This window comes from Corapipo altera, unplaced genomic scaffold, assembly GCF_003945725.1.
Source record: "Corapipo altera isolate COAL_440 unplaced genomic scaffold, ASM394572v1 116, whole genome shotgun sequence".
NCBI lineage: Eukaryota > Metazoa > Chordata > Aves > Passeriformes > Pipridae > Corapipo > Corapipo altera.
This window is the reverse complement of record NW_020884953.1, coordinates 2463212-2489767: the sequence shown is the minus strand read 5'-3', so window position 1 is coordinate 2489767 and position 26556 is coordinate 2463212. Positions and strand designations below refer to the sequence as shown.

Below are 26556 nucleotides of genomic sequence, written 5' to 3'. Positions count from 1 at the left end.
AGTTCTGGGTCGTTTAGAAGATAAGTTGCTGAAGGTCATGTTTCTCCAGCGCCAGTACCAGGAACTGCAGCAGCCCTGGTGGCTCCTGCAGAGCTGGAAGGTCCTTCTGCAGTGACAAGAGAATCCTGCTCAACAGGCTCCTGGGAAATGTAGTCTGTCCCCGACGCTGCCCTGCGCCAGGAAACCGGCAGTGCAGGTACAGTCACACACACAGTTTTGTCCATTATCATCTGTATTAAAAAGTGTAATCATTAACGAGAGCTCGAGATTACAAGCACATGTGTGGGGGGTGTTTGTTTTACAAGGTGCTGTCGTTGACAGCAGCGCCTCGGGAGCCCCAAACTGCATTCCCATGTCAAACAGCTGCACAGGCATCCATAAGGGATGAAGTGATACAGATCTGGTTCAATAAGAACTGCACTGGCAGCAGTGCCGAGCTGAGGTGATGGAGTGCTCTCAGCAATCTGCCTCTCCTGCGGATTAGGCACGAAGCAGTGCAGTTCGGGATGACGGAAGCTGATCACTGCCCAGAGCCCCGTAAGTGAAAAGTTTAAAGCTTTTCCTGGCTGAATGCTGAAGCCCTGTTAATTGTGTGCTGGTCCTAATTTCTCTTAACATATTTAGGTCCTCATCATTAAAAAAAAAGGTATGTGCTGTTCGAGAGAGGCGTTTCATTTATCACTAAGGCTCAGCTGAATCCCTAAGTTAATCATTAGCCATTAGTCAGTAATCCTCATGCTGAGGATTTGGGGATTTTTTAGGTCACAGAAAATTATTCCAGACCACCTCCCCACACACTTGTCTGACTGCCTGACATTTTGGTGTGTGGTCCCCACTGCAAGGATTCAGACAAACAAAGTGAGCATTGCAGGTGAAATACTCAGCTGAAGTCCAAAGACTTTATGTTGTCATTCACCAGTAATCGGTATTAAACTGCATCCTTCTTTGGGTTAAAATTCACTAGAATTCACACAGTGATAAAGCAGGCTACTGACAAAACCCTGGTTAAAAATGGGAAGAATGCAAACACGCCTGGCTGCAGGGAAGGTACAAGTGGTTCAGAGCCTTTTTCCTGACAGTTCATGAAATCTGCTGTGGCACTTTGTGCCTCCTTCCAAAACTGTTCTCTGGGCTTGGCCACTACATATCAGCCTGCATATCATCGATTCATAATATAGGCTGGAGAGGACCTCTAGAGGTCACCTACAGTCATTGTACAATCCTCTACTCAGAGCAGGGAGAGCTTCAGAGGTACATCAGGTTGCCCAAGGTTTTTTTTGTCACCTGAAAACCTCCCAGGATGAGGATTTCACCATCATCCCTTAGCTGTGCACCTCTGGGTACAGTCTCATTCTGTTTTCTCTATAACCATGTTTTAGGGAGTGGAAAACAACAAGTAGATCTCTTCTTAAAATAAACCCCATAGCATTGCAGATGGAAAGAGCAGCTTTCCATGGTAATTTTTATTCTGAAGAAATAGGTTCTTTTTTAAATGAGACTGATTTAGAGATGGCAACAAAGAAGAATTTTCTCACAGGATTTTTGAAATGAGCCTGACTAGAGATGGATGCTTGCATGGACAGCTCTGTGACGTGTGGAGCAGAGAAAGGCCAGTGCTCATGAAAATCCATAGCTGGAGTTCATACACCCCAAATCCTGAGGGAGACAGCACCAGCAGAGAGAACCCTTCCTATTAATTTATTTCATTTTTTGAGACCGCATTTTTTGGTTTCTTTCCAAAGCCGGTTTGATCAAAGGCTACATATGCAGGGAGGGAGGGTGGACTTCAGATGGAATGGGAAACAGAGCAGCAGGGCCTGGTAGGGCTGTTCTCTCTGTGATGGAGAAAGGCAGCAAGACTGCCCAGTCCTCTCAGATGCTTCTGCAGGTGTTAGTTTACTTGGAAAGGCCACTAACCAATACCTGCCCAGGACTAGGGCCTAGTCTGAGGAAAGCTTGGTAGTGACTATTGCAATGTCATACTGGTTGTATCCTCCTCACATTAGTGCCTTGCAGTTGCATCTCATGTCCTTCATCACGTCTTGCCCCAAAAGCAGAAGCTAAACAAAAACAAACCAACAAGAAGACCAAAACAAACACAAAATCCTTTAATTTATGTCTTCACGTAGGGCTGAGGGCTTGTATTACCTGTACACATAGATCACTTTAAACTCACTACTCAGTCAGTTAATGAAAATATACTCCAATATTCCAAGGTCTTTAGCTCTCTTATCACTACATACCCATTTGTAGGAAAAGAAAGAATTTAATAGATAAACTAAACCCAGGAAATAAACATACAAAGAGCTGTGATAGCTAAACACAGAAGTGTAATAATACCACAGTTAACAGTGATTTAGCTGTTTGTTCCAGACAATTTGTGAAATGGACATCAGCATCCTACTTGACACAGTTGATATATTTGGGCTTGTTTTTCTGCAGCTATGACTGATAGGTAACATCCCAAGGTATTTCAACATGACTGTTTAATGAAGGACATAGATCTGGTTTTCACAGCTCTTGTGATCTGATGTACATCTGGTTGCTTGACTGTGGAGCAAACAGATGAAAGGCTAGAAAAGGTGAGCAGGGCTTGTTGAAGCAAGGAGTCTGGGCATAGCAAGGAGGAGGATCAGGTCCTGGGACTGAGAAGAACAAGAGATTTGGACAAAGAGCCAGAGCAAAAGAAGACAAAATCACACACACCCACCAAAAAAAAAAAAAAAAAAAAAAATCAAGCATTTGAGGCTGGAAGGGACCTGGAATCTGGCTAGTCCTAAGCCCTGCTTAAAGCAGGGTCACCTCGAGCAGGCTCTAAGGACTGTGTTCAGCTGGGTTTTGAATGTCTCCCAGGACTCCCCAGCCACTCTAGGCAACCTGTTGCAGTGCCTGACCACCATCACAATTAAAAAAAAAAATTAAGTGGATTTTTCTCTATTTGTTTATGACCACTGCCTCTTGGCCTTTCCCTGGGCACCACTACAAAGATCCTGGCTCCATCCTCTTGGCACCCTGCCTTCGTGTGTCCATACACACTGGTAAGGTCCCCTGAGCCTTCTCTTTTCCAGACTGAGCTGTCCCAGCTCTCTCGGCCTCTCATCAAATGACAGATGCTACAGCCCCTTTATGAACTTCTTGGCACTTCACTGGGCTCACTCCAGTCTTCTCACACTGGGAAGGTTAGAACTGGACCCAGCACTCCTAGTCGATCTCTCCAGCACTGAGCAGAGGATCACCTCCCTCAACCTGCTGGCAACACTCTTCCTAATGCAGTCTAGGGTACTGTTGAGTGCAAAGGCACATTTCTGCCTTGTGTTTGACATGGTGTCCACCAGGACACAAGATCTGCAAAGTTCCTTTCCAGGCAGATGCCTTCCAGGTACATGAGGTTGTTTCCACTCAGGGACAGAACTTGGCATTTCCCTTTGCTGCACTTCATGAAGTCACTTTTTTGCCCTGAAAAGTTAGACCACATGATCCTTGAGCTTCCTTCCAACCTGGTATTCTGTGGTTTTAAGATAAGTCCCTGTTTGCCCATTTTTTCAGCCTGTTGAGGTCCCTCTGAATGGCAGCACACTCATCTGGTCTATCAGTGACTCCTCGTGGTTTTATGTTCTCTTCTTGCTGAGGGTGTGTGAGGGAAGGCTATGAGACCACCTCCTAGGGGGAATGTTTTATACTTAATGAATTCTATGTGTAATTTTGGTGTGCCACTTCCACATATGCAAAGAAACTAATTTGACCTCTGTACCCTTGTCTTCTGACATTGCAGTGATATAACACAGGTGACCAGCAGGCTTTGAGTTGTCAGTTCAACCTCTTGTTTCTCAGACACTGGACACACATCTAGTCTTTATTGAGATGATCTCAGGCAGGTGAGGAACACCTTTCATAAGGTTTTTCCTTCAGATGATGCCTGCAACAGTTTCTTGCCATCTCACTTGCTGAAAGCTAAAGGTCTGTGAATCACAACCTTTCTGCTTTGTAATCTCAATATTACCAAAAAAGTAATATTTTTAACTGAAGAAAGCTCTGCATTGCTTTGCCAGTGTCCCTGGCCATGTCCCTGGCTGCCTGAGCAGCCTCTCAGCAACAGGCACAAAGTCCAAGGACTTGCCACAGCAACATCTCAGTTTTGCAAGCCGTGGAAGTTGGTCCTCATCCCAGAACAAAGCACAATTGGCTCTGCCTTTCCCAGAACAAGGGCTTGTCCGCTGGGCTGTTTGGTGCTTTGACATCTTGTCTCCATGGCAGTGCTCAGCTGGCAGGGCTGATCAGGGAGGCCTATTCATTAACTCGGAGCCCGGGCCAGCGCGGCCATGCCGGTGCCGCGGTGGACTGAGCAGCTGCTGGGGCAGGCAGCGAGCAGGCAAAATGGATCTCACTCTCCTCTTGGCAGCAGTCCTGGGGCTCCTTATTGTCAAGGCTGTTTTGTTTCAGCTGAGAAACCCGAGCTGCCCTCCTTGCATCAGGAGCTGGATCCCTTGGTTTGGAGCCGCGTTTCAGTTCGGGAAAGCTCCTCTGGAGTTTATAGAGCAAGCTAGGAACAAGGTAATGTCTGTGGCGGCATGCCTGCTCGTGGGTGTGTGCTCAGGGTGGCTGCCTTCAAGGGGAAAGGCAATGCAAAGCTTCTGCCTTAAGTTTTCTCCTTTCCTGTCACATTTTATAACATCAGGAGCATTTAGCTGGTGAAGAATCAGCTTTGTACCACTAATGTTGCTAAGTTGTGGATCTGATCCAGACACAATCTCTGTGCTGTGACTATCCTGCTTGGACCTCTGCTGGTTTGCTTTTGCAGTCTGGCTGCATGTTAATCTTGGTTTCAGATAATGTGGAAAGCTCTGTGCCAAGCGCGGGGACCAGGAAACTAATTATTTGCATGCCTAAAGTTAGGTGAGATTTTTGAGTACCAGCTGGTGTCCCTTAGCATTCAAGAGAGACACAGACATGCTTGGAAGGCAACGTTTTCCGTCCTAAAAAACTTACCAAACACGAGTGTGAAGATTTCCCCCCTGGACATAACTTTCTTTCTCTGTGTCTGTTGGATAAAGACCAAATGGTTAATTTAGGTTAGATGCCTAATTTCTAGGTAGCTAATAATAACTGATATAAAAAAACAGTTTCCCACTTTCATTCAGGGATGATATCACCTGCTACTGCAATGTAGTCAAGCCTCGAGTGTTCCATACTGAAGGATCACACAGCCCACTACTTGCAAAAACTGGCTAAAAATGAAACCTCTGTAACATCCTGAAATTTAAAAAAAAAAAAAACCAAAACAAACAAAAACAAACAAACAAACAAAAAACCGAACAAAAAAACAAACAAGAAAACCAACCAAACAAAAAACCCCCAATGCATACATAAATATTGGATGTTTAAGATTTGCTTTTTCATTTTCAACTGTTAGATTTCATGTTTGTAAGTGCATCTTTACAGTCATTATTGTTATAAACTCATGATGTTAAATGAAAGCAGAGGTTTAAGTATAATTTTTGAGAACATCAGGTGCTGTCAGTCTTGTATTACAGCACATTGGGTTCACCATGGGGTAAGATCATGTGTATGATCTGGAGTTCTTTGGCTTCCTTGTGCTTAATAGGCCAGTTTTAACCTTATATTACTCTGTATTTCCTGTATCTTTCATCTATGCACACCATAATCATTTATTTATTCATTCATCATAGGGCAGAAATGTAGGACTGGAAGAAAACTCATTCCAGCCTGTTCTCCTCCTATTTCAGAGACCATATAATCCTTTAAATAAACTGATCAAGCCTCACTTATATAATCCAGTCATAACATTCTTTTACTTTTCTGATATGAGGCTGTTAGAGAACTTCCCCACCCTGTTCTGTTGCAAACACGTCCTGGTGGCAGCCAAATTAAAGCAGCCTGCCAATCTGTCCTTTCCGGTGCAGTCCTTCTGGGGACAGCTGTTTCACCATGACTTAAACTTCCTTTAGTTGCCTTTTTTTCCCAAGAAGCTTTTAGCAAAATCTCTTGGATGAAATTTTAAAACAAACCTGGCAGAAGAGTCTTTTTTGGGGGCTCATTCACAGACTGAATGAGCAAAGCATTTACATGTTTGTGTTGATGTACAAATGCACACTTAGAGGCTCTGGGTTCGTTAATTTAGGTGTTTGTTTGCCTGGAGACCCTATAGGCTGCTAGTGGTGCTGTGGCAGCTGCTGACACATCTGAGCACACCAAAAACACCTGATGGACTTTGTTAACCCCAGGTTTTTTTGGGATAGAAACTAGAACAAGAAACATTTTCCGTGGGAGAAAACTCTAGATAAGGCAAAGAAGAGGGAAAAGGCTTTCTTACATCTCTCCCCTTTGTTTTTGTGTTTGCAGATAGGACCTTTCCTTTGACTTTGTTTTTAGTCCAGCAAATCAGCATCCTTGTGACCTCTCCCTGAGGTGCCCCTGGGCCAAGAGGGATGTCTCCATCCACACCCCCCCTACAAGGTTGGCTGCAGCAGCAGCATCTGACAGTCCCCCTGTCCCTGAGGAGGGCTGCTTTTTTGTTTTCCCCTTCCTCTCCTTAAACACTCCAGGCACTGCAGAGTCTCCCTCCCTTCCTACCTCCCATGCTGGCAGGCTGTGCTGAGGCCAGGAAAAATAAGCCTTTTCCTGCCTGCTCCCTTTTAAAGGAGTAGGCACTCTAGCAGAGTACAGCCAAACAAAACATGTGCTGCTGCCAAAGGGGTCATTAACAGGCATTGCAGGGGTTGCAAAATACATCGGCAATAATTCCAGGCTCCTTAATATTGCCAGAACAGAGTTAAGTGTCCTTAGCACGAGCAAGCTGCCCTTGTAAAAGGTGGTGCAGAAACGGGCTCTAGGCAGTGAGAAACCTCTTCAGCTCCATAGGGTCATTACCTTCAGGGGAGACTCTTGCAGTTAGAAAATTCCTCCTCTGGATAAATCCTTCAGCCTGCCAAAGTGACACTCATTTCTTTCTTAATATCTTAATTCCTTTCTTTCTTAATTCCTTTTCTGTCTGTCCCTCACTGCTTTCTCTCTCAAGCCCTGGAGTAGCACAGCAGACTTCCACTACTTCCAGCCTGCACTTTTCTTGAAGTTTGCTGCTTCTATTTTCCTCCTACAGAAGAATCCGTGGGCTGGAAGAATTGTCTGGTTTCCCCCTTGTGTCATTACTGGGACTAAGAAAAGCAAGTTCCCCTGCTCAAATAAAATATTTAATCTCCCATCTAATAAAAGATACCACCTCTTCCTCCTAAAGCTGCCTGCCTGGTTAAAGCAGTTTTGCAGGTGGTCTGGGATGGGTAATCAGGGTCACTGTGCAACGTAAAATACAGGGAGAGGTGCTTAATGAGGAGTTCAAAGGATGAAGCTCCTCACTTTGCCTGGCAAACATGACGTGAGTTAGTAAGGAATTTCAAATTCTTCTTATCAGTTTGCTTATTAAGCTAACAGGAAAAGTTCAGTTAAACCCAGGAGATTGTTCTGCACTGTTGTAGGGACTTGTGGGATCCATATATCCCTCTCAGTGTATTGACTGCTTTTGAGACATGGTGCCATATCTCAGGACTCATCAGATGCCTCTTGGCCTTACTGTCTTGTGTGCGGCTGGGCAAGGGATGGCTCGCTGGGTTACAGGGCAAGGGACATGAGGAGGAGAAACAGGCTGGACAGGAGGACAAGGCTTCTGGTGGAGCATTTCCATAGTCAGTGTCCGCAGCCCAGTCCCTGAAGGTCTGTGGCCCTGGTTCCATGCAGAGAAGACCAAAATGCTGGAGTCCCTGAGATAAAGAGGGGTCACGGCACTGACCTCATGTGTGTGGGTGTGTGCCAACGGAGAGGAAACCCACCCAGTGCTCCCAGCTTCCAGCACGACTCTTGATGCAACTGCAGCTGTCCCAGCTAAGAGTAGTTGCTCCCTGACTGTCAGTGCCCCATGGAAAAATGGCTGTTTCCCTGATTTCCTTCCTTTGGGGTTTTGGAGAGCATCCTTCTGAAGTTTTTATTTCTCTGTAGAGAGAAATAAATTTTTATCTCTCTGTGAGAGAAATTCCTCTCACCATGGCACTGCAGTGTCTCCCAGTCTTTGGAAAAAACAGAGCTTTCATGAGTGAAAGCAGTAAATCCTGAGAGGGTTTTTAGTTTGCTTTCTCTGTCTCTGTAGTAATCAGAGTCTAGTTGCTATTAGTTCAAAATTGATTTTATTTTAAAATTAGTTTAACTACATTGTAATGTTAATTTAAAAATATTATTTGAAAACAAGCAGAGTACGAATTCACTGATTTTTAGCCAGCCTGATAATGAGGACCTGGACATAAAATAGCAACCTTAGAAATTTAGCTATTATAGAATCATAGAATCATAGAATGGTCTAGGTTGGAAGGGTCATTAAAGCTCATCTTGTTTCAACCCCCCTGCCATGGGCAGGGACACCTTCCGCTAGACCAGGTTGCTCACAGCCCCATCCAACCTGGCCTTGAACACTTATTATTAAAACAATATTTTATTTATTATTACCCAGAGGGTCTGAACAGTCATTCTTTCTTTAATAATTTACAGTTGAAGGACACAATCAAAATTCAACTGATGTCAAGAGGAATATTTTCTTGGCTTCAAAGACCTTTTGATAAAGCAGACTTTAAATACAGACACAGACAGCAAAAGAAATGGTTACAACCAATGGCATAAACCATGTGAGCAAGATGGAATGATTTTTTATGCCTACATCTCACAGACAGTAGATACTGCACATCTGTTTTCTAGTTTAGAGTATTTCCAAGTGTCAGTGACCATTTTCATAATGTAGGAATTCAGAAGTGAATGCCTATTGCTGAAAGTTTTGAGAGGGCTCTAGGATATTAGATTAAGGGAAGATGAAAGAATGATTTATGGCATCAAAAACCTTCCCTGAATGTAAGTCAATCTGTTCTGCTCAAAGCTTGTTCGCTATTTCGATATTAATCTTTCAACATCTGTAAAAGAAAGAAATCATTGGAAAGAGAAAAGAAAAGAAAAGAAAAGAAAAGAAAAGAAAAGAAAAGAAAAGAAAAGAAAAGAAAAGAAAAGAAAAGAAAAGAAAAGAAAAGAAAAGAAAAGAAAAGAAAAGAAAAGAAAAGAAAAGAAAAGAAGAAAGGAAAGAAAAGAAAAGAAAAGAAAAGAAAAGAAAAGAAAAGAAAAGAAAAAAGAAAAGAGAAAAAAGAAAAAAGAAAAAAGGAAAAAAAAGAAAAAAGAGAAAAAAAGAAGAGCAAGGGAGGGGAGGGGAGGAGAGAGAAGAGAAGGGAAGGGAAGGGGAGGAGATGGGAGAGGAGAAGGAGAGGAATAAAAAGATGTAGGAGTGGGGATTTTTTGCTAAAAAACTGTAGATTGAAATAGGTATAATTATGGATTTTAACACTGTGGGTACTTCACTGTGGCAGCCAAGAGATGCAGTAGATAGTCCATCCCTTGGATTCTCTAAATCCAGGTAGGTTGTATTGTTTGAAATGTAATGTAATTCAAGTATAAAGTGTTACTCTCAGAGAAGGAATCCCTTCTACTCTGCAAAAGGTCAGGTAGCCACAGATCACATTCCCTTCTGGTCCCTAAGTCTACAAATTTTGGTATGATTTGTGTTCCTCTTTGTGCAGTCTTGAGCCAAGGTGTACAGAGAGCAGAAAGGACGAGCTCCTCCCTCCTGACCTCTCAGCAGCACTGAGTTAACAGTGCAGTAATATGAAATCTTTGTTTGTTCCAGTATGGACCCGTGTTCACAATATTTGCTCTGGGAAAACGATTTACTTTTGTGACTGAAGAAGAAGGAACTGAAGCATTTTTTAAATCTGAAGACTTAAACTTTGAACAGGCAGTACAACAAGCTGTCAAGAATGCAGGTAACTGAGACCTGGCTCTTTTTTAAAGGAAATAAAATCTAGTTACCCAGGAACATTAAAGCAAGCCAAAAGCCCACTGACTCTTTGATCATACCTTAAATGCTTATTTTAACCCATGACCATACTGTGAATTGAAGGTGAAACTCAATTTCTCCGTGTGGATCCAGCACTGTAAACCTGCAAAGTGATTTGGATTCAGTCACAAGGAAGCAGAGGTTTCTGATCCAAGGACTGTTATTACTTTCATCATCAAGCAACCCAAGTTTGAGATCAGGTCCTTTTCTGTGGCTGGACACTCCTCCTGTGTGTACCGTGTTTGGAGTGAGTGTAGTCCTATCACTTCATTTGAAAATCAGCTTGTAGCAGTAATTAGTTGTTACCCTGTGGTACAACAGGCATTAAAAATGGGCGAGGTATATATCCCATCCAGAGTGGCATGCTCTATCAGCTCATGTGCTTATATCCTCACAGAATAGCACAGACAGCAATTCTTTGAGTAGTTTGGCAATTTTGGACTGTGAAATAAGAGAGAAGCAAATTGTCAGAGAGATTAAATCACAGAATCTCTGTGGCTGGAAGGCACTGTTGGAGATTGCCTGGTCCAAGTCCCTGCTCAGAGCAATGTCAGTGACAGCAGATTGCTCAGGGCTGTGTCTAGTTGGGCTTTGAATATCTCCAGGGCTGGAGACTCCTCAACCTGTTTGGGCAACCTGTTCCTGTGTTTAATCATCCTCACAATAAAAACTTCCCTGTGTCTCAGTGGAGTCTCCTTTGTTGCCATTGTGCCTATTGCCTCCTGCCCTGAGAAGAGCCTGGCTTCATCTTTCTTCTACCACCAGATATTTATCCACAGTGACAAGACCCCCTTGAGCCTTCTCCTCTCCAGGCTGAACAGTCCCAGCTCTCTCAGCCTCTCCTGAGAGGATGTGCCACTGTAGAAAGGTGATACAAACTTTTTTCTTGGGATAATTTATTTTTCATTACAGTCAGTTCTGTGGATGTGCATGCACATCTCTCTATATTCCACTGGGGGGAAGTGTCTGGATTGTTGATTCTGGCACTGAAGCTTCATGAGGCAGGAAGATGTTACACAGACTGGTAAAAGCAGAGGGCTCACCAAAATTTTTACTGTAAGAAGCTTCTTTAGAAAGAAGCTTACAGAGTATTTCACTCTAGGAAAATGAGGGTTAAGGCACTTAAATTACAGTCAAAAGTTAAGTGTAAAAGTTTTCACTCTGTCTTTCAGTGAAAATCTACTTTGTCTACTTTCCAAAATGTTTCTGTTTCTTTTTGTATTTAGTTTCTGTCCCTGCAGAAGCATTTTATCAGAATCACAGTAACCTGTACAGCATGATGAAGGGGAAAATGAGTCCTTCCAATCTGCACATGTTCACGGGCACTTTGTGTAAGGAGCTGCATGAGCACATGGCTCAGCTGGGCATGGAGGGCACAGGCGACCTCAATGACCTGGTAAGGTAAGGGAGTTTTGCAGCACATCTCCAATGCAGGGGTGTCCTACATGGGAGCAGAGGTGTCACTGTAAAGCAGGTGGAGCTCAGGCTCTCAAGTGTTACAAAAGTTTTGTCAGGATGCTCATCACAGATTCTCTGCTTCAGGTGGCTCACAGAGCAGGCAGGGTTTCATCTAAAGGTGGTTTTTCCCAGCTAGGAGAAGCATCTGAATTGCCTGTTTGAAAGAAAAAGAAAACATGGAATCTTCCAACAAACCCTGTTTCCCAGAAGATGGGATAAAAACTTCACACTTTTATAAAGAACTTAAGAACAGACAAAATGCTTGATCTTCAGCAGGTTGAAAACTTTTCATGTTTGGGCCAAGCCTAGGCCAAAACTTAACTAATCCTCTGCAACTGACTTTGCTGCCAGAACTTCATTCTTCATGTAAAAAAAAATCCCTTTACTGACAGTTTCATGTGACAACAACAGAGCTCTTAACTTCTCCTTTTTCCTGGTCATCTGGGACAACATCTATATCTTGTCTGTCCATCAGTACTAGAAGTTGAATATTCATAGAATCATAGAATAGTTTGAGTTGGAACCTCCTGCCATGGGCATGGACACATTCCACTAGACCAGGTTTTTCAAAGCCCCATCCAACCTGGCCTTGAACACTTCCAAGGGATAGGGCAAATATTGTCTGTTTCTAACACCAGGTTGTCTTTTGCTGACTTTTTCTGCATAACACAGCTTTTACTGCAGCTAAAACACTCAGCACCTGTCACTGCAATTGCTGCAATATGGATTAACTGGGGGAAAATATGGGGAAAAGGGGCTTTGAAACCCTCCCATTATCACACTTGTCTCAATAATGGGGTGCAAAAACTTACATCCCATGATGTTTCCCCACCTGTCTTCTGAGATCAAATTCACATCTGCTTCTTGTGAAAAAATGGGCATCATTGGATTGGTGGTGACCCATACCACTGCCTGGTGTGCTAATGTTGGCTCACATTTTCCTGTTATTCCCCTTTTGAATCCATCTGTGGTCTTTTAACCTGGGATCAAGTTTCTGTGGACAGGGACCTGTTGTTCTGTGCTGTACTGGCACCAGTACAGACTGTGGTCCACAAGAGTCAGTGGTGCCATGAGCCTACAAATTACACATGGAGCATTCCATCCTACTGCATCCCTGATGTGTTCTTTCCACTTCCATGGCTGTCCTGGCATTCACATCAGCTGCTATTTGTTTAAAATTTAAAAACCCAAGTTATTTGCTAGATGATAAAATACAGAATCCATAAAAGTCATCCACAGTAAATCTGGGGGTGGGGGTGATCTGTTCTTACAAGGCAGAGTAAAAGAATTGGAATGCAATGCCCAGGATAGCTGTTATTTAGCTGCCTCAAAACTAAATCCACAGAGCCACCAGATGGCCCCAGCTTCCTTATGATCTTTAGAAAAGCAGGACAGTGAGCGCTATTCCCGGTTTAGCAGAGGCTGGAACCTTGCAAAGACCGTACAGGAGAAGGGTCTGAGAAGGGAGCTCAGAGTTTGCAGGATAACGGAGGAACAAGCAGGGAAGGAGTGAGATGAAAACAAAGGAATATTGTCCAGCAAAGCTGCAGACAGAGGAAGGAAGTTTTGGGGTGTGTGGTCCAGAAGGGTTTGTGCAATGCCTGGAAGGTTCACGTAGGCCGACCTGAAATGAGAGGGGTTGTTAATGGGGAGAAGGGACCTTGAGGCCCAGAGCTTTCCTGCCACTGCTCAGGTGACCAAATGATAACTGATGAAGTTCAGCCACATGCAGAGGACCAGCCTGAGGTTTATGTATCTCCAAGTCTCTGCTTAAAATCTTAAAAAAGGGTGTGAGTGTAGTATTGTGCCAGCCCTTCCGTACCAGCATGATGCTTGAGTCCCACAAGTGCTGGCAATTTAACACACTGCATCCTGACCTAAAACTGCTGCCATGGCTTCCTATGGCCCCTAAGTCTTGGGGATCTTGTCCTTGCAGGCATGTCATGTATCCAGCAGTGGTGAACACCTTGTTTGGGAAAGGCATCTGCCCGACAAGTCAGAGCAAAATCAAGGAGTTTGAAGAACATTTTCAGAAGTACGATGAGGACTTTGAATACGCTTCTCAGATGCCTGAGTGCTTCCTGAGGTAACAACCTTGCTTAGGTAGGCAGGGTCCAGCTTGGACCTGCCAGGGAGCAGCAGAACAGGGCAAAGGGCAAAGGCCTGAGCCTAAATGTGAGTCCCAAGCTCAGGGGGTCTCCAATGAGGTGTCCCTCTGATCTCTTCCATAACTTCGTTGTTTTCCCAGCAGACCAATCTTAGATTATGTGGCTGCACTGTTGCAGAGTTGACCTTGGGTAGAGAGACCCAATTTCTGAGGGCGGGAAGTGCTTGTAGAGCCTGTCAGTGCTCCCAGGGCCATGATATTGCCTTTAACACCCCAAAATAGCCTTCAGAAAGAATTGAGGGTACTCTAAAAATGTGGCTTTGATTTTCTTCAGGAGGATCATACTTGAAAAGACTGGCCTAAGCAATCTGTCCAAAGCCACAATGAAAACGTGGTGAAAAGGTAGGAAAATGCAGGAGTCTTGCAGCCACAGGTCCTGGCTCTAGGATGAGGTCTGGCCAAGGTGAAGGTCTTGGACGTGCTGTTCTTCATGTCAGTCATCACATCAATCAGTCAGACTGACACTTGGCTATCCATCAACTGACTGCTGCCCAGGGGCTTTTGGAAAACAAACTAGGAGTCCTTCTCATGGAAAAGGAAATGCTGGTTTGTGCTGCCTCACTTAAGTGCTTCTTGTTTGTTGCTTTTCTTTACAGGAACTGGTCTAAATCCAAAAAATGGCTTCTAAAATTATTTGAGAAAGTAGTGTTGGATGCTGAAAGGACCAACCCTTCAGACACCACATCCAAGGTAAACATCCCAGGCTAGGAAATAAGATGACTTTGTTGTATATTCTCACTGAAGCAATGGAGGACAGGAATTATTTCAGTACTGGAAGAAATAAATCAAATGTGTCAACTTTTATAGCTATGCCTTCATTGTCTAGTATTGCTGTTACCTGCAGTAGGACAGATCCAGATCCACAACTTTGACTTCTACTCCTCCATTTAGTTTATTTCCAACAATTCTGAGGATTAATGTCTTCCTCTGGGGAATTTTAAGCCAAGGGTTCAGAGCTGTGATCCATTGCCAGCCTCCAGTATCACACTGCAGTGAGCAGTTGAAAGAGGTGAGAGAAAGATCCTTCAGTTGTTTCTCTGAGGGCACCACGCTGTGAAATCTCAAAACCTTACATGTACTATTTTTAAACCCTGGTGTAGAGTGAGTAGGTTGTCCAACAGCCAGACTAGTAGAAAATAGCAGATTACTGGATTGGAAGCCAAGTACCCTAAATATTGATTGTGTCAAAGCTGTGATAAGTTGTTCCCCTGGTTATTCTCCTTAGCTCTGGCAGGAATTCTGTTGATATGGCTGACAAACGTGATAGCAGACTGGCCTGGGAATTTTGATCTACCAAATGGTTGTAGAACGGGTCATTAAACAAAACAAGTTTTATTTAGACTTTAAAAGCTTTACATACCACATTTTCTTTCGCAAAATAAAACAGATTAATGGAAAGAAAGAGAAGGGTGGAGAGGGGATGGTGGGACCTAAGAAGATGCACAAAGTAGGAGGCACAAACTTGGTGTCTTAGATTGGATGGGAATCTGGAAAAAAGATCAGTAATTTTTTATTCAAAGTCAGCCTTTTTCCCTCTGAAAAGTAGACAGGAAGCTTTGTCTTGAATGCATGGTTGCCTTATATTTAAGGAAATACTATAAACAAAAGCTGATCCTAGAACATTACACAGTTGCTATAGTTTCAAAGAATATCCACCCGTTGAGGTCACTGCTTAGGTCACCTACAAAGTGCCTGAAACCAGGGAGTTTACTGATATATCAGACCATCTCTTCATAACAAGCATGAACAGAGAGAACATTTTCTTCATTTTCATTCATTCAACTGGTTCATTCCCATTTTCAGGTTCTTTAGAGGAGTAGAGCAGGAGTTAGAATAGAATTCTTCCATGTGTAAGCAACAATAGGGATTGAGGGTGCCCAATTCCTTAAAAACGTTAAGGAAATTGAGATCAGTGCAAGTATTCAGTAGGGATTCACATGGAGCACTGAGTGCTTCTTGCTCTCTGCCTATGTGTGAGTCTCACTTACTCTCAACAGCTGTCATCTCTACTTTGTGGTTGCAAAAAAGCCATGACTAATATTACTTCTCTTTGATAAACTAATCCTTGAATTCTAGTAAGCCCTACCCTAAACACTTTTAATATTTTGGAAATAGCCATTATCTTTTATTTATAACAGACACTACTGCAACATCTTCTGGACAACTTGCAAGGAAAACATTTAGCTCCCAATTATGGTCTCCTCATGCTCTGGGCTGCCCAAGCAAATGCTGTCCCCGTAAGTACATCAGCTACAGAAACATCTTCTTTCTATTCTGTTCAAAAGCCTGTATTTGGGAAGCAAAGACTTTGAAGCAGAGGTCACACACACACTGCATGGATTCCAAAGAAGGGATTATCACGCCCACATGCATCACTACAAATATACCCAGGCTGCAATGTCACAGAAGCAATGACAAGAAAAGCTCTTCTTGTATTTTTCCTAAATTATGTTGTCCCCTATCATAACATTTCAGGAACATAAGCCTCATAGCTATTAAGATCACAGTCTTAAGCTGTGAAGAGCATTTAACTCTGTTTTGAAGCACTGTGGCTGTGTTATAGTAAAGACTCTATTTTAGATATCCTGGTGTTACCAATTGTAAAGAATATCAAAAGCATAATATAGAGTAACTTCATCCATGTGTAAATCCTTGAGTGAATTTGTCTCTTTCATTTTAGGGGATCTGCTGTAAAAATGCCAGAGGAAGAAAAGCAATAGTTTGATTCTACTTCTGTTAAATTTTGTCCATGTTAGAAAAGGATTTGCTGGATTAATGATCCTGATATAAGTATGCTAACAAACCCAATATATCTAACACAGCTTAGGCTGACCAAAGACATTTATAGGAATTTCTCAGATGAAAAATCCATAGCAGCACAACCATCCTTTATTTACCATGACTACTAAGCCCTTTCCAGCACAGTTACGTCCATTACAGATGTGATGTAGAAAAACATGATAGTGAGTTATTTTTATATGTACCCCTAATGGATATATCTATGTTTTTTGTAGATTGGATATCACTGAAATTTAGCCTAAGGGAAATTCATCCATTTCAGTGAAGTTTCTGTGGATTCATGTGTTGGTATAAGTGGGAGGCATAGCCTGCTGCCTGTTATCAGGATAACTGACATTCCTTCCACAACACTTACTCCTGTAATATTCAGCTGTAAATAGACATACAGATATTTCGCTGTTTCTCAGAATAGGCACAACCACTGTTCTGGGGAATGGAATGATGGAAAAAAAGGCCTTTCACCTTCCAAGGGCATTTTTTTACAAGCACTTTAAACCCTTTTATCTGAAACAATTCAGTTATCCCTCCTTAGCCCGTGGAGTGAAGCCACAATGTCCAAGTGCTGTACAAGAAAACTAAGCTACCAGATTTGTTTTGCAGAAGGAGGACCTGCATCCACATCGGGCTATTTGGGAAATAACAGTAAGAGTTCTCATCCCTCACCAGCACAGATGGCCCATGACCAGATCTCCCGCTAGCTCAGCAAGAGGAGAGAGACTCCTGGCACTGCTGCCAGTCCTTCTGGTTTCATCCTACTTAAGAGGATTTTCTCCTTTCCTAAATTTCTTGATTTTCAACTTCATTGCATAATCAGTTAGCAAATTATTTCTAAAGGGGATATACTACTCCCTGTTTTGCTGTTAATTAAAACTTTTCCTGCCCGTTTTAGTGTGACTCACTATGACAATGCCCTGCAAATTATTTAACCTCATTTCTGCTAATATTAGTAGGAATTTTATTTCCATTCATGAAGCTGAAACTAATCACACACAATGATTTCGTAGTTCATTTCAACACCTAGTTATTTGAAAATAAAGTAAGGATTCTGTGCCTCAAAGCTCAAGGCCAAAGCTATATAATGTTCACTAAAGATAAGTACACAGCAGATGACTAGACGTAATCTCCCAGGAGCTGAGCCCTTAGATATGGATTTACCCAGAAAGCACAGCTCCCTGTGCATCCCAACTACAAGAGACACGCACAAAAAAAAAAGAGAAGATTTTTTCACCTGCCTCCATGATTTGCTACAAAGATACTGTCATTCTGTTCTGTATTCCTAAATTCAAGGGTTTCCATCTCTGTTTAGGTTGCATTTTGGACCCTTGCTTTCATACTGTCTCATCCTTCCATTTACAAGAAAGTCATGGAAGACCTGGCTTCTGTTTTTGGCAAAGCAGGTAATAAATCTGATCATATCCTGGAGGTTAGAAATGATTTGTTCTGTGTCAGCCCAGCACACAGCACACTTGGTCAGTGGCTGGGAACAATGAGTGTTGCTGCTAAGAGTGCTACTGATAACGTCGAGTCCAGCTCTCAGTTCTTTACTCAGCATATGCTCAAGAAGTATTTTTAAGCAAGAACACCTTTGATGTTATCAAAAGAAGGTAGGAAAAGAACTGTATATGTTTCCTCATTCCTATCATTTAAACTTAGATTTGTATTAACCAGTGTTGTGATTTTTCCATGTACCTAGGATAGCATCAGATGAGGTTTTTCAGTTCAGCTGCTTTTCGTGGTGTGATGTTCACCAGTTCCAGCTATTCTGTGGAAAAAATCAGGCCAGGAACTGTTCTCTTTTCTGTCATCAGAGGCCAATTTATCCAGCATGATTCACCCCCCATGGCTAATCTCTTTCCCTCAAAAAGCAGTTACCTACTGGGAGCAGTGATTCCCATATGCCATGCCCTGAACCATGCTTGGAGTTTCATGGAAGGCTCTTTGTTGACATGGGTCAAAACCATATCAAGAAACATGTCAATAATTATCCAATAAAGAAAATCACAAAGCAGTGCTTAAGCCTTTCTTCTGGCCCTGTTTCATTTGCTTGTGTTAACACAGCCCAGGAACTCAGCCATGGCTTCTTGTCTTGGTGCCTACAATCCCTGCAACTTCCATGCAGTACCAAAGCACTGAAAAAGTCCAGAGACTCTCTTACCTTTCAAAATGACCTATCTTTGGCTTCTCTTGGCCAACACCATATCTAATACAGCACCTTAGAGTTACTACATTCTCTTCAATGGCTTTTCTTAAAACTTTGAAATATAAAGAAAAATTTTGGATGTAAAATATGTCTTGAAGTATTTTAACAACAGTTCTAAAGCAAGATATGTCAGCCTCTATCAAAACAATTATGAAATCTCATTTTTCACACTGAGTCTTCTTTCTCATGCCACGACAGGTAAAGATAAACTGGAAGTCTCTGAAGAGGACCTGAAGAAGCTCCCTTTTATTAAATGGTGCACTTTGGAAGCCATACGGCTGAGGTCTCCAGGTGCAATCACCAAGAAAGTAATAAACCCAATTAAAATTAAGGTGAGATTTGGTTGTGGGGTTTTTTCCCCAAAGGATGCGGTATGATTTGTCTGGAAAGGGTTCTCTCAACAGATCTGGATAAAATTAAAGTACCAGAGATATTTCCCAATCTCACAAATATATTCTTTTTAATGGAGTTATTCACCATCATTAATTTATGAGTGGCTTTGCTTCTCTTGCTCACAGTTTTACCTTCAATTTTTAGTTGATTTTAGATTGAATTGAATTGAGATGGAGATACTGTGCTGATGGTATGTAAAATAGTAATCAGACACAACAAATGTAGTAGAAAGGACCACAATTTAGTAACTGATAAAACTTATTTTCTGTTTGTCCTCCTCACTGACATTCAGAAGGGAGGTGTCAGCGTTTAGGAATCTGGCAAAGAAATGTTTGGGGAAAACCCATTCTCTTAAGGAAGCAGTGCTCCTGACACTTAAGAAATTACTAATGTCTGCTGTCATATAAGACCTTCTATTAATTTCTTTACATTGAATGAAATGTTCAATAAAAGACTTAGAAAAAAAACGAACAGCACACATGCTACATCAAGAATCAGAAAAGAAGAAATAATGCTTCTTGTCTTTTGATACCTGAAAAAAACAAATTAGAACACAAACAGTCTTTTCATGGTCTCCACTGTTTAGGTTTTATGGAAGAAAACAGCAACAGCAAGAAGAAAATTCAAACATGTAATGTGGCCATCAAGGATTTATCACCTCCACTTGTTCTCTCTTAGGACTTTCTGTGATGGAAGAGAAGTACCAAGGAGGGACTGTCTGGGGAGTTGACTTGTGATTTTCTCCTTTCTTAGAGTTTTTCCTTCTTTCCAGAATTTCACCATCCCTGCAGGTGACATGCTGATGTTGTCGCCCTATTGGTTGCACCGGAATCCAAAATATTTTCCAGACCCAGAAACGTTCAAACCTGTAAGTTGTCACTTCTTGTGTGTGTATATTTTGCTGTCTTTTCTCCTCTTCACTTATTTCACAACAAAAGCACACAGACAAATTTGCCCAAAGTTGAGTATTCCCCACTGACTGGAGGATGGCTTTGTACACAGAAAAGATGGGCCCACAAAGGAGGAGCCTGTAAGAATAAGCAAGACTGTAAATTCAATTACATGTTCCAGGTAATATGGTACTCCTTTATATCACTGTGATCTTGACCTCATCACTCTCTGTGACTCCCCGACAGGAGGTTGTAACCAGGTGGGGATTGGTCTCTTCTCCCAAGTAACAGCTCATAGGATAAGAGGAGATGACCTCAAGGCATGCCAGGGCAGGTTTACATTGGATATTAGGAAAAATTTCTTCACTGAAAGGGTTGTCAGGCACTGGAACAAGCTGCTCAGGGAAGTAACGGAGTCACCATCCCTGGAGGGATTAAAAGATGTGTAGATGTGGCATTTGGGGACATGGTTTAGTGTGGCCTTGGCAGTGCCAGGTTAATGGCTGGACCCAATGATATTAAAGGTCTTTTCCAATCAAACTAATTCTATGATTCTATGATTCCAAGTACTCTCCTCTCCCTGTCAGATGATTTCTGGTAGGTATTAGCTCTGCTAATTTAGTAGTTAATCTAGTTTCTTGATTATTATTCCACTGCAGGTGGCTGTGTGGGCAGGCTTGTAACGGCTCTTTTTAGCACCATCTGATATAGAACAGTTTGTCTTTTTTATAGAAATACATCAAGGAATAATTTAAACAAAACTTCCTTTCTAGCAAACTCTTCCCAGTTTGGAATCTCTCATAACAATTCCTGACTGTTTGAAATCTGAAGCTGAAACCCTGATGCAGCAGCTTATTTCTTTAGTAACTTTATTCCTAAAAAGCAAACTAGCTTATTTTTTAGAAACTCACACTTTTTTTCCCTGAGGAATAGATGAGTGCTCCTCGGCATTCGAATGACATTGTCATTCCAAATGTGTCACCTCCTTCCTTGTTCCTTAGATTTTTTTCTTTCTTTTATTGAATTTTGATGCTAACAGGTTTCCTCTTCAGAAAGATATAAACAGCCCTAGCTGAAAAAAACCCCAAAACTAAACCAAAGAAAGATATCTTCTCTGGGACAGCTTCATCAGAGTAGTTCACCACCAGAACCTTGACAGGGTGTTACTTGGCAGAGTTGTGTTGAGTTTGTGGAGGCTGGTTTGTCACTCAGCAATCAAAAGATTTGCTTCTCTCAGTGTCACCCACCAAAACTTCAGCCTTGTCCCTTGTTGTTCCTTTTCTCTCAAAGCAACTCAGGATGGACAAGGATCCCTGTAGGTACAGACAGAGCTGTTTTTGTTCCAAATAGTTCATTTTCTCACACACACTGGCTTACACCAGATACAGCTCATGGACCTTGCATTTGTCTGTACGCAGCATCTTAGAAACGTTTTTTGTGCAAGATATGCATGAGCCACTTGTGTGTCATGACACAATTTTGTGGCTGAGGCTTTCTCCAGTACTGGTTGAACATTTCCTTGGCATTTGTGTATATTTAAAAGGACAAGGTTGCATTTTTTTATAGGCAAATGGGGAGGTATAGGAAGAATGCTTTAGGGATAATTTTGAAAACCTCACCAGCATTTTGAGGCACCTAAATATGTTTCAGATGGGACCCTCATTTCTTTCCCTGAGTCAGTGCTGACTTTTGAATCCAGACTTTAACATTAACAGGTTGAATGTAAAAAAATGGCATTAGTGCAACTTTGTATTGAGGATTAGCTGTCCAAGGTCATTTTTAGCTTGGAGAAATAAAGTTAAGCTTTATTTATATAAGGCTGATTTGGAAAAAAAGTTTCTTCCCACAGGATCGTTGGAAAGAGGCAAATTTAGAGAAGAATGCTTTCTTGGACAGCTTTGTGGCATTTGGAGGAGGGAAGCATCAGTGTCCAGGAAGGTCAGTGAAACAGCTGGGGTTTATTTATTCCCAAATCCTGCAGAGAACAACTCTTGAACTGGGCTCCTCTTACACTTGGAGATAAAGTGTTTGCTTTGCTCTTTGTCAGTCTCCTAATATTTGGCATCATCTGGACCTTGTTTAAACTGATTTGAAAGTGGTTTCATTCCTGGAAAAGACAGGTTAAGTCACACTGCAAAAGCAGAATCTGAGACTAGTGTATCAAGGGCTATTTCCCCTCCACCCCCTGGAAGGAAAGTCAGCCCAGCTCTGCCTCTGCTGAGGTGTCTGTTCATCAAGGGGGAGTTGTCCCACTTTCAAACTTGCCAGTTTACAGACAGAGGTATTTAAGCTGCCATAAACCAGTTCTAAACAAACCTAAAGAACATTTCTCTGGTCTGAGATTCTCATTCCATCCTCTACAATGCCATTGACATCTTTGCTGATCTTGAAATATTTTAACTGGCCCCTCTGTGTTTGAATCTTGTCTTTGCATTAAGGCCCACACAATTGTATAATGGCTTAAATTGCAGATCCTGTCTCACTTCACTCCTCCAGCAATGCCAGCCTTGGTGCTTCCTGCATTCCTTCTGCTGTTTTCTCTGCTGTCCCTTTTTCTGGAACAAGTCCCAGGGAGCCAGCTGCTCCTTGTTTCTGTGTTCAAACATCTCTATGCTCAATCCTCTGCCTTCAAAACCTGGTCTCCTCTAAGAAGCAAGTAATCAAGAATCCTTAAAAGTAGTCATTTTATCTTGAGTCCCATGTGGAGCAAGGAATCTGGAGAGAGTTGCAGAGGATCTGCATTCTGGAGTCTGCTCCCTGTAGCAGGCTGGACATGAGTGTCAGATAAACTTTGTGAAGGCATTAAAATGAGCAAAATTAATAAAACTGCATTCACTATTTAGGCTTACCAGAGGAAGGTGCTCACTCACTGCTGTACCTCCGTGGCTTGTACCATATTCCTGAGCTAAATATGAGCACAGCCTCATTCCAGCAAGGGTGACAGCAAAATTCACAAGAGGCATCTGCAGGTACAGAGAAAGCTGCAAAACAATGTTTCTGAAAGCTGCTTGTTTGTATATCCTGACCTATTTGTTCAGGCTGTTCTCTGGACTCTGATAACATCTTTAAAATAAGTTTGTGGTTAGGAAGAAAATCATAACATTTCTACATAGACAACAGATGGAGAATATTTTTTCTTGCTGACAGACAAAAAAACTCTTTAAAACCATTTGGCAGTTCACATGGTAACATACAACTTCAAGTTTTTCAGCAATAATTGTAAAAGAATAATGTGGTGGTCTTGAAAAAAAGAAAATTAAATCAACTGTTGTATCTAGATTCCAGGCTGCAGATTTCCTTGATGTGACTGAATGAAAGAATGATATTTGAAGTTTAGGATGCATTTTCCTTTAATCCACTATTGAGATTTTTAAATTAAATGCATGAAACATTTAATTGCTCCATTGCAAAAGTTCAACATGAAATGAAAAGTTAATGAAACTGAAAGCTAGTAAATAACTTACTTGTCAAATATTCTAGCAAACTGACATGGGAAGGGCTCTCACAAAGCCATTTCTGTGCCATCTTTTTTACCTAAAAGAAAAACGTGATGTCAGTTTGACTACTTTGGTCTAACCAGGTGATTATTGCCTGTGTGACTGTGCTTATCTTGCATGGCTCTGTCTGTTGTCTCTTGTCTTGTGCTGACATTGTAAAACCAGTGCAACAGCTGTGATTTTCTTCTCGGGCTCCATTTACTGCAGCATCTTAATCCACAGCTGGGATCCTGGGTTCCAGCACCACTCAAATATGTAGCAGTGCACTGGGGGCAAGATTTCAGAAAGCACATCTTGGTCCAGCCCCTTTGTCACTAAATTAAATGGGAAGGCATCAGTGACTCAGGGTTTTTACAGGAAAACTGCTCTAGGACTCAGTCGTGAACATGAAAGACAGGTGGGAACTAAGGGGCTTTAGCATTTTCCTGCGGGAAAGCTCATGAATTCTGCTCAGTACAACAAGCCACGGAAGAGGACATGCTGGAATGCTGCAGTCTGGCATTTCACTCCTGGATTGTCCTTCTGACCACCCTCAGACACATGTGTTGCTTATTATCCTTGTATCTTAGCATCTCTGTGTGCAGAGCAGAGTAACCACAGCAGCCTGTTGGGAAAAACACTTTGGGATCTGGTGGTGGGAAGTGCTGTGGTCAGTTGCTGGTTATATCCATGGAACAGGCTGCAGAGGGTACAGAGGTGTCAGGACTGCACAGTCCACCTCCAGCTGTGCTGGTGTTTGAAGGACTCTGTCCACTCAGCCTTTCCACTTTCTGGGAAATCCAGATGCTTTTGGGTGCATCATGGTTCACCCCTGCAAGACCAGCAAGGGTGCTCAGAGGCAGGACCTCAAGCACCAGGGGTCCAGGGCTCCACTGTGCAAACAGGACTGTGACTGGAAGGATCCCACCGTTGTACAGTGCTGCAGGCATGGAGTTTGGGCTAGTACATCCCACCTGATCTGGGCTAATATCCACTGAAAGATCCCTGCACTGCTTTCCCCAGAGCTCAAGGTCACCAAAAGCTCCCTGTCGTAAGGTAGTTCCAGAGATAATTTGGGTCTGAAGCTGTGCTAAAACAAACAAGCATCCTCCCACTCCAGAGCCCAGGGCAGCTTCATGTGCAGATCCTGATGGTTCTGCAGGAGTTAGCCTGGGTCTCCTGGGGCTTCTTAGCTTCTTCACACCTCCCAGGGCAACTCCAGGCTGACGCCATGCGCAGTCACATGGCCTCCTCCCCTGTGAATTCCCCAATAGATGTTTCATCCAGGTTTTCCAGCATCTCTCAGATAACAGAAAATAAACTGTAGAAGAGGAAGGTAGTATTACTATTTTAACTGGGTATTTAAGACTTATGTCTAAATTCTGCAAGTGAGTAATCCCATGACCGGGCATAGGTGTATGCTGCTTAATGCAGAAAGCTTTTGTATGTATCAACCTTAAAAAGCAGTAGCCTGGAGGAGTTCACCTGCAGTTATCCAAAATCTTCTCCGGCCTGACTAAGAAGGACCCTTCTGAGAGTGTTACAGAAAAAAAGAAATCATGCCCTTGGGTCTCCTACTGCATCCTAATGCTGATGCATTAAATAATAACTCCCACTGTCACTGCTCCCTGATGTCATCAGGCTCCCAGCTGTATTATATAACTTTATATAGCACGATTAGTCATATGGCCTTTTCTGTGTTTGACTGCCTTCTCACTCCTAGGAAGTTATTTCAAGTCAGCAAGCGTTAGGAGAACATAAATGTTTATACAGTGGAAAAATCCATAATGATAAGGGTCTGGTTTAAAATAGGGTGTCAGAAGGATACTGTTGGTCTAATGGTTCACCAGAAAGAAGGGGCAGTCACTACATTCATGTTCTTTGCTGAGGAACAAAGCTGAACAAAGCTACAGCAGATTTCCCTATGGAAGATAAACTTTCAAGCAGAACTAAAGCATGGAGCGTAAAATGTGTCAGACACCCTGTTTGTTACCTGATGATAACACGTGTTATATTCAGGCTGGATGGCAAATGTTTTCCTCCCTTTTCTTGCAGGTGGTTTGCGATCATGGAAATCCAGTTGTTTGTTATTCTGTTCCTGTACAAGTATGAATTTGTGGCATTGGATGCAGTACCAAAGGAGGTAAGAGTTCCATGCAATCATATAACATTCCCCATCTTTATGTCCTCCAGTCATCAGGCTCAGCTGAACAGCCATGGTCAACTGTGGTTATGTATAATGAAATGAAATTTTGAGAGGAGTGTTATAAAACATGTAACGCATAGCTCAGTCTTTGTTTGAACTTAGAAAACCCAGAATAACTTCAGCAATTCCAGTTAGTGGAGCTGCACTGACCGTACAAGAGTATTTTGTCTCATTGTTGCCTAAACATCACCAGAGATTTGATAATTGTTTTCTGCCCCTCACAAAAACAGTGAATATGAAACTGGATCATTAATACTCTAAAAATATGAAATCAGATGCAGCACTCATAGTGCTCTTCCACTCCATTTTCAGTGGTGGAAGGTAAATCATTAGGGTAAGACTGAAGGAGTAACTGTGACATAGAGAAGTTTTACCATTAAGGGAGAATGGCACAGTCTCCACTTTATTATTTTAATATTTTGAAAATATTCAAAACTGTGAGAATTTCTTAAGAGCTCATGTGTCATCCTGGCAGAGTGACTGGAATAAAAACTAATCATGAAGGCCTTCCTCAATGGCTTTGGCAAAGCCAAGAAATACTCTTGGTATTTGGTTTTGGTTCTCTAAGACCAAAGCTCCAAGAATACGTTCATATCTTAATACTAAAGCAAGATAATAAATCCAATAACTGAACTAACTTAAATGTTCCTACTGATTTTCTTCTCTCTGCAGAGCCCTTTACACTTGGTGGGGACACAGCAACCCATGGCACCATTCCGGGTCCAGTATAAATGCCGGGAATAAAAGCTGCCCAGCACTAACCTTCCTTTGCCACCGCCCCCCCCGATGGATGAACCACTGAGCTGCTTCCCTATCCTACACCTTCAGATAAGTTTTCTACCTGAAGAGTTCTTAATTTCAACTTTCAATGCTGCACATACTCAATATTCACATATTCAATGCTGAACCGTGCTCTGCCATACCAGAATAGTCATACCTGTGCTCTGCACCTGGTTGCCCAGGTCCTAGTGCTTAAAATCCAAGCTCTCCTGCTGCATTCATACTTTGGAGGGCAGTTATTCACCAAACATTC

General features: G+C 42.3%; 1 protein-coding gene across 6 annotated transcripts; it reads left to right on the top strand.

Moving 5' to 3' along the window:
* The first annotated feature begins 89 nt into the window (after positions 1–89).
* Positions 90–26556, top strand: LOC113956645 (24-hydroxycholesterol 7-alpha-hydroxylase). Of its 6 annotated transcripts, none has more exons than XM_027663436.1 (12): positions 90–196; positions 9725–9860; positions 11161–11335; positions 13329–13478; positions 14156–14249; positions 15698–15796; positions 17665–17755; positions 18757–18890; positions 19724–19819; positions 21691–21779; positions 25373–25460; positions 26196–26556. In XM_027663436.1, exons 3-12 carry the CDS (start codon positions 11211–11213, stop codon positions 26265–26267), a joined length of 1038 nt encoding a protein of 345 aa, XP_027519237.1. In that variant the 5' UTR covers positions 90–196; positions 9725–9860; positions 11161–11210; the 3' UTR covers positions 26268–26556. The 6 variants fall into 6 exon arrangements, with proteins under 6 accessions (XP_027519237.1, XP_027519235.1, XP_027519236.1 ...); XM_027663431.1 differs by lacking the exon at positions 90–196 and adding an exon at positions 4211–4551; XM_027663434.1 differs by lacking the exons at positions 90–196; positions 21691–21779 and adding an exon at positions 4202–4551.

Bases quoted from the DNA above. Each gene is read 5' to 3' on its own strand.
- LOC113956645 (XM_027663431.1), top strand. From the start codon at position 4,375: ATGGATCTCACTCTCCTCTTGGCAGCAGTCCTGGGGCTCCTTATTGTC. The intron at 4,552-9,724 runs GTAATGTCTGTG...TGTTTGTTCCAG, and splicing joins TAGAGCAAGCTAGGAACAAG to TATGGACCCGTGTTCACAAT. The intron at 17,756-18,756 runs GTAATAAATCTG...ATGCCACGACAG, and splicing joins TTCTGTTTTTGGCAAAGCAG to GTAAAGATAAACTGGAAGTC.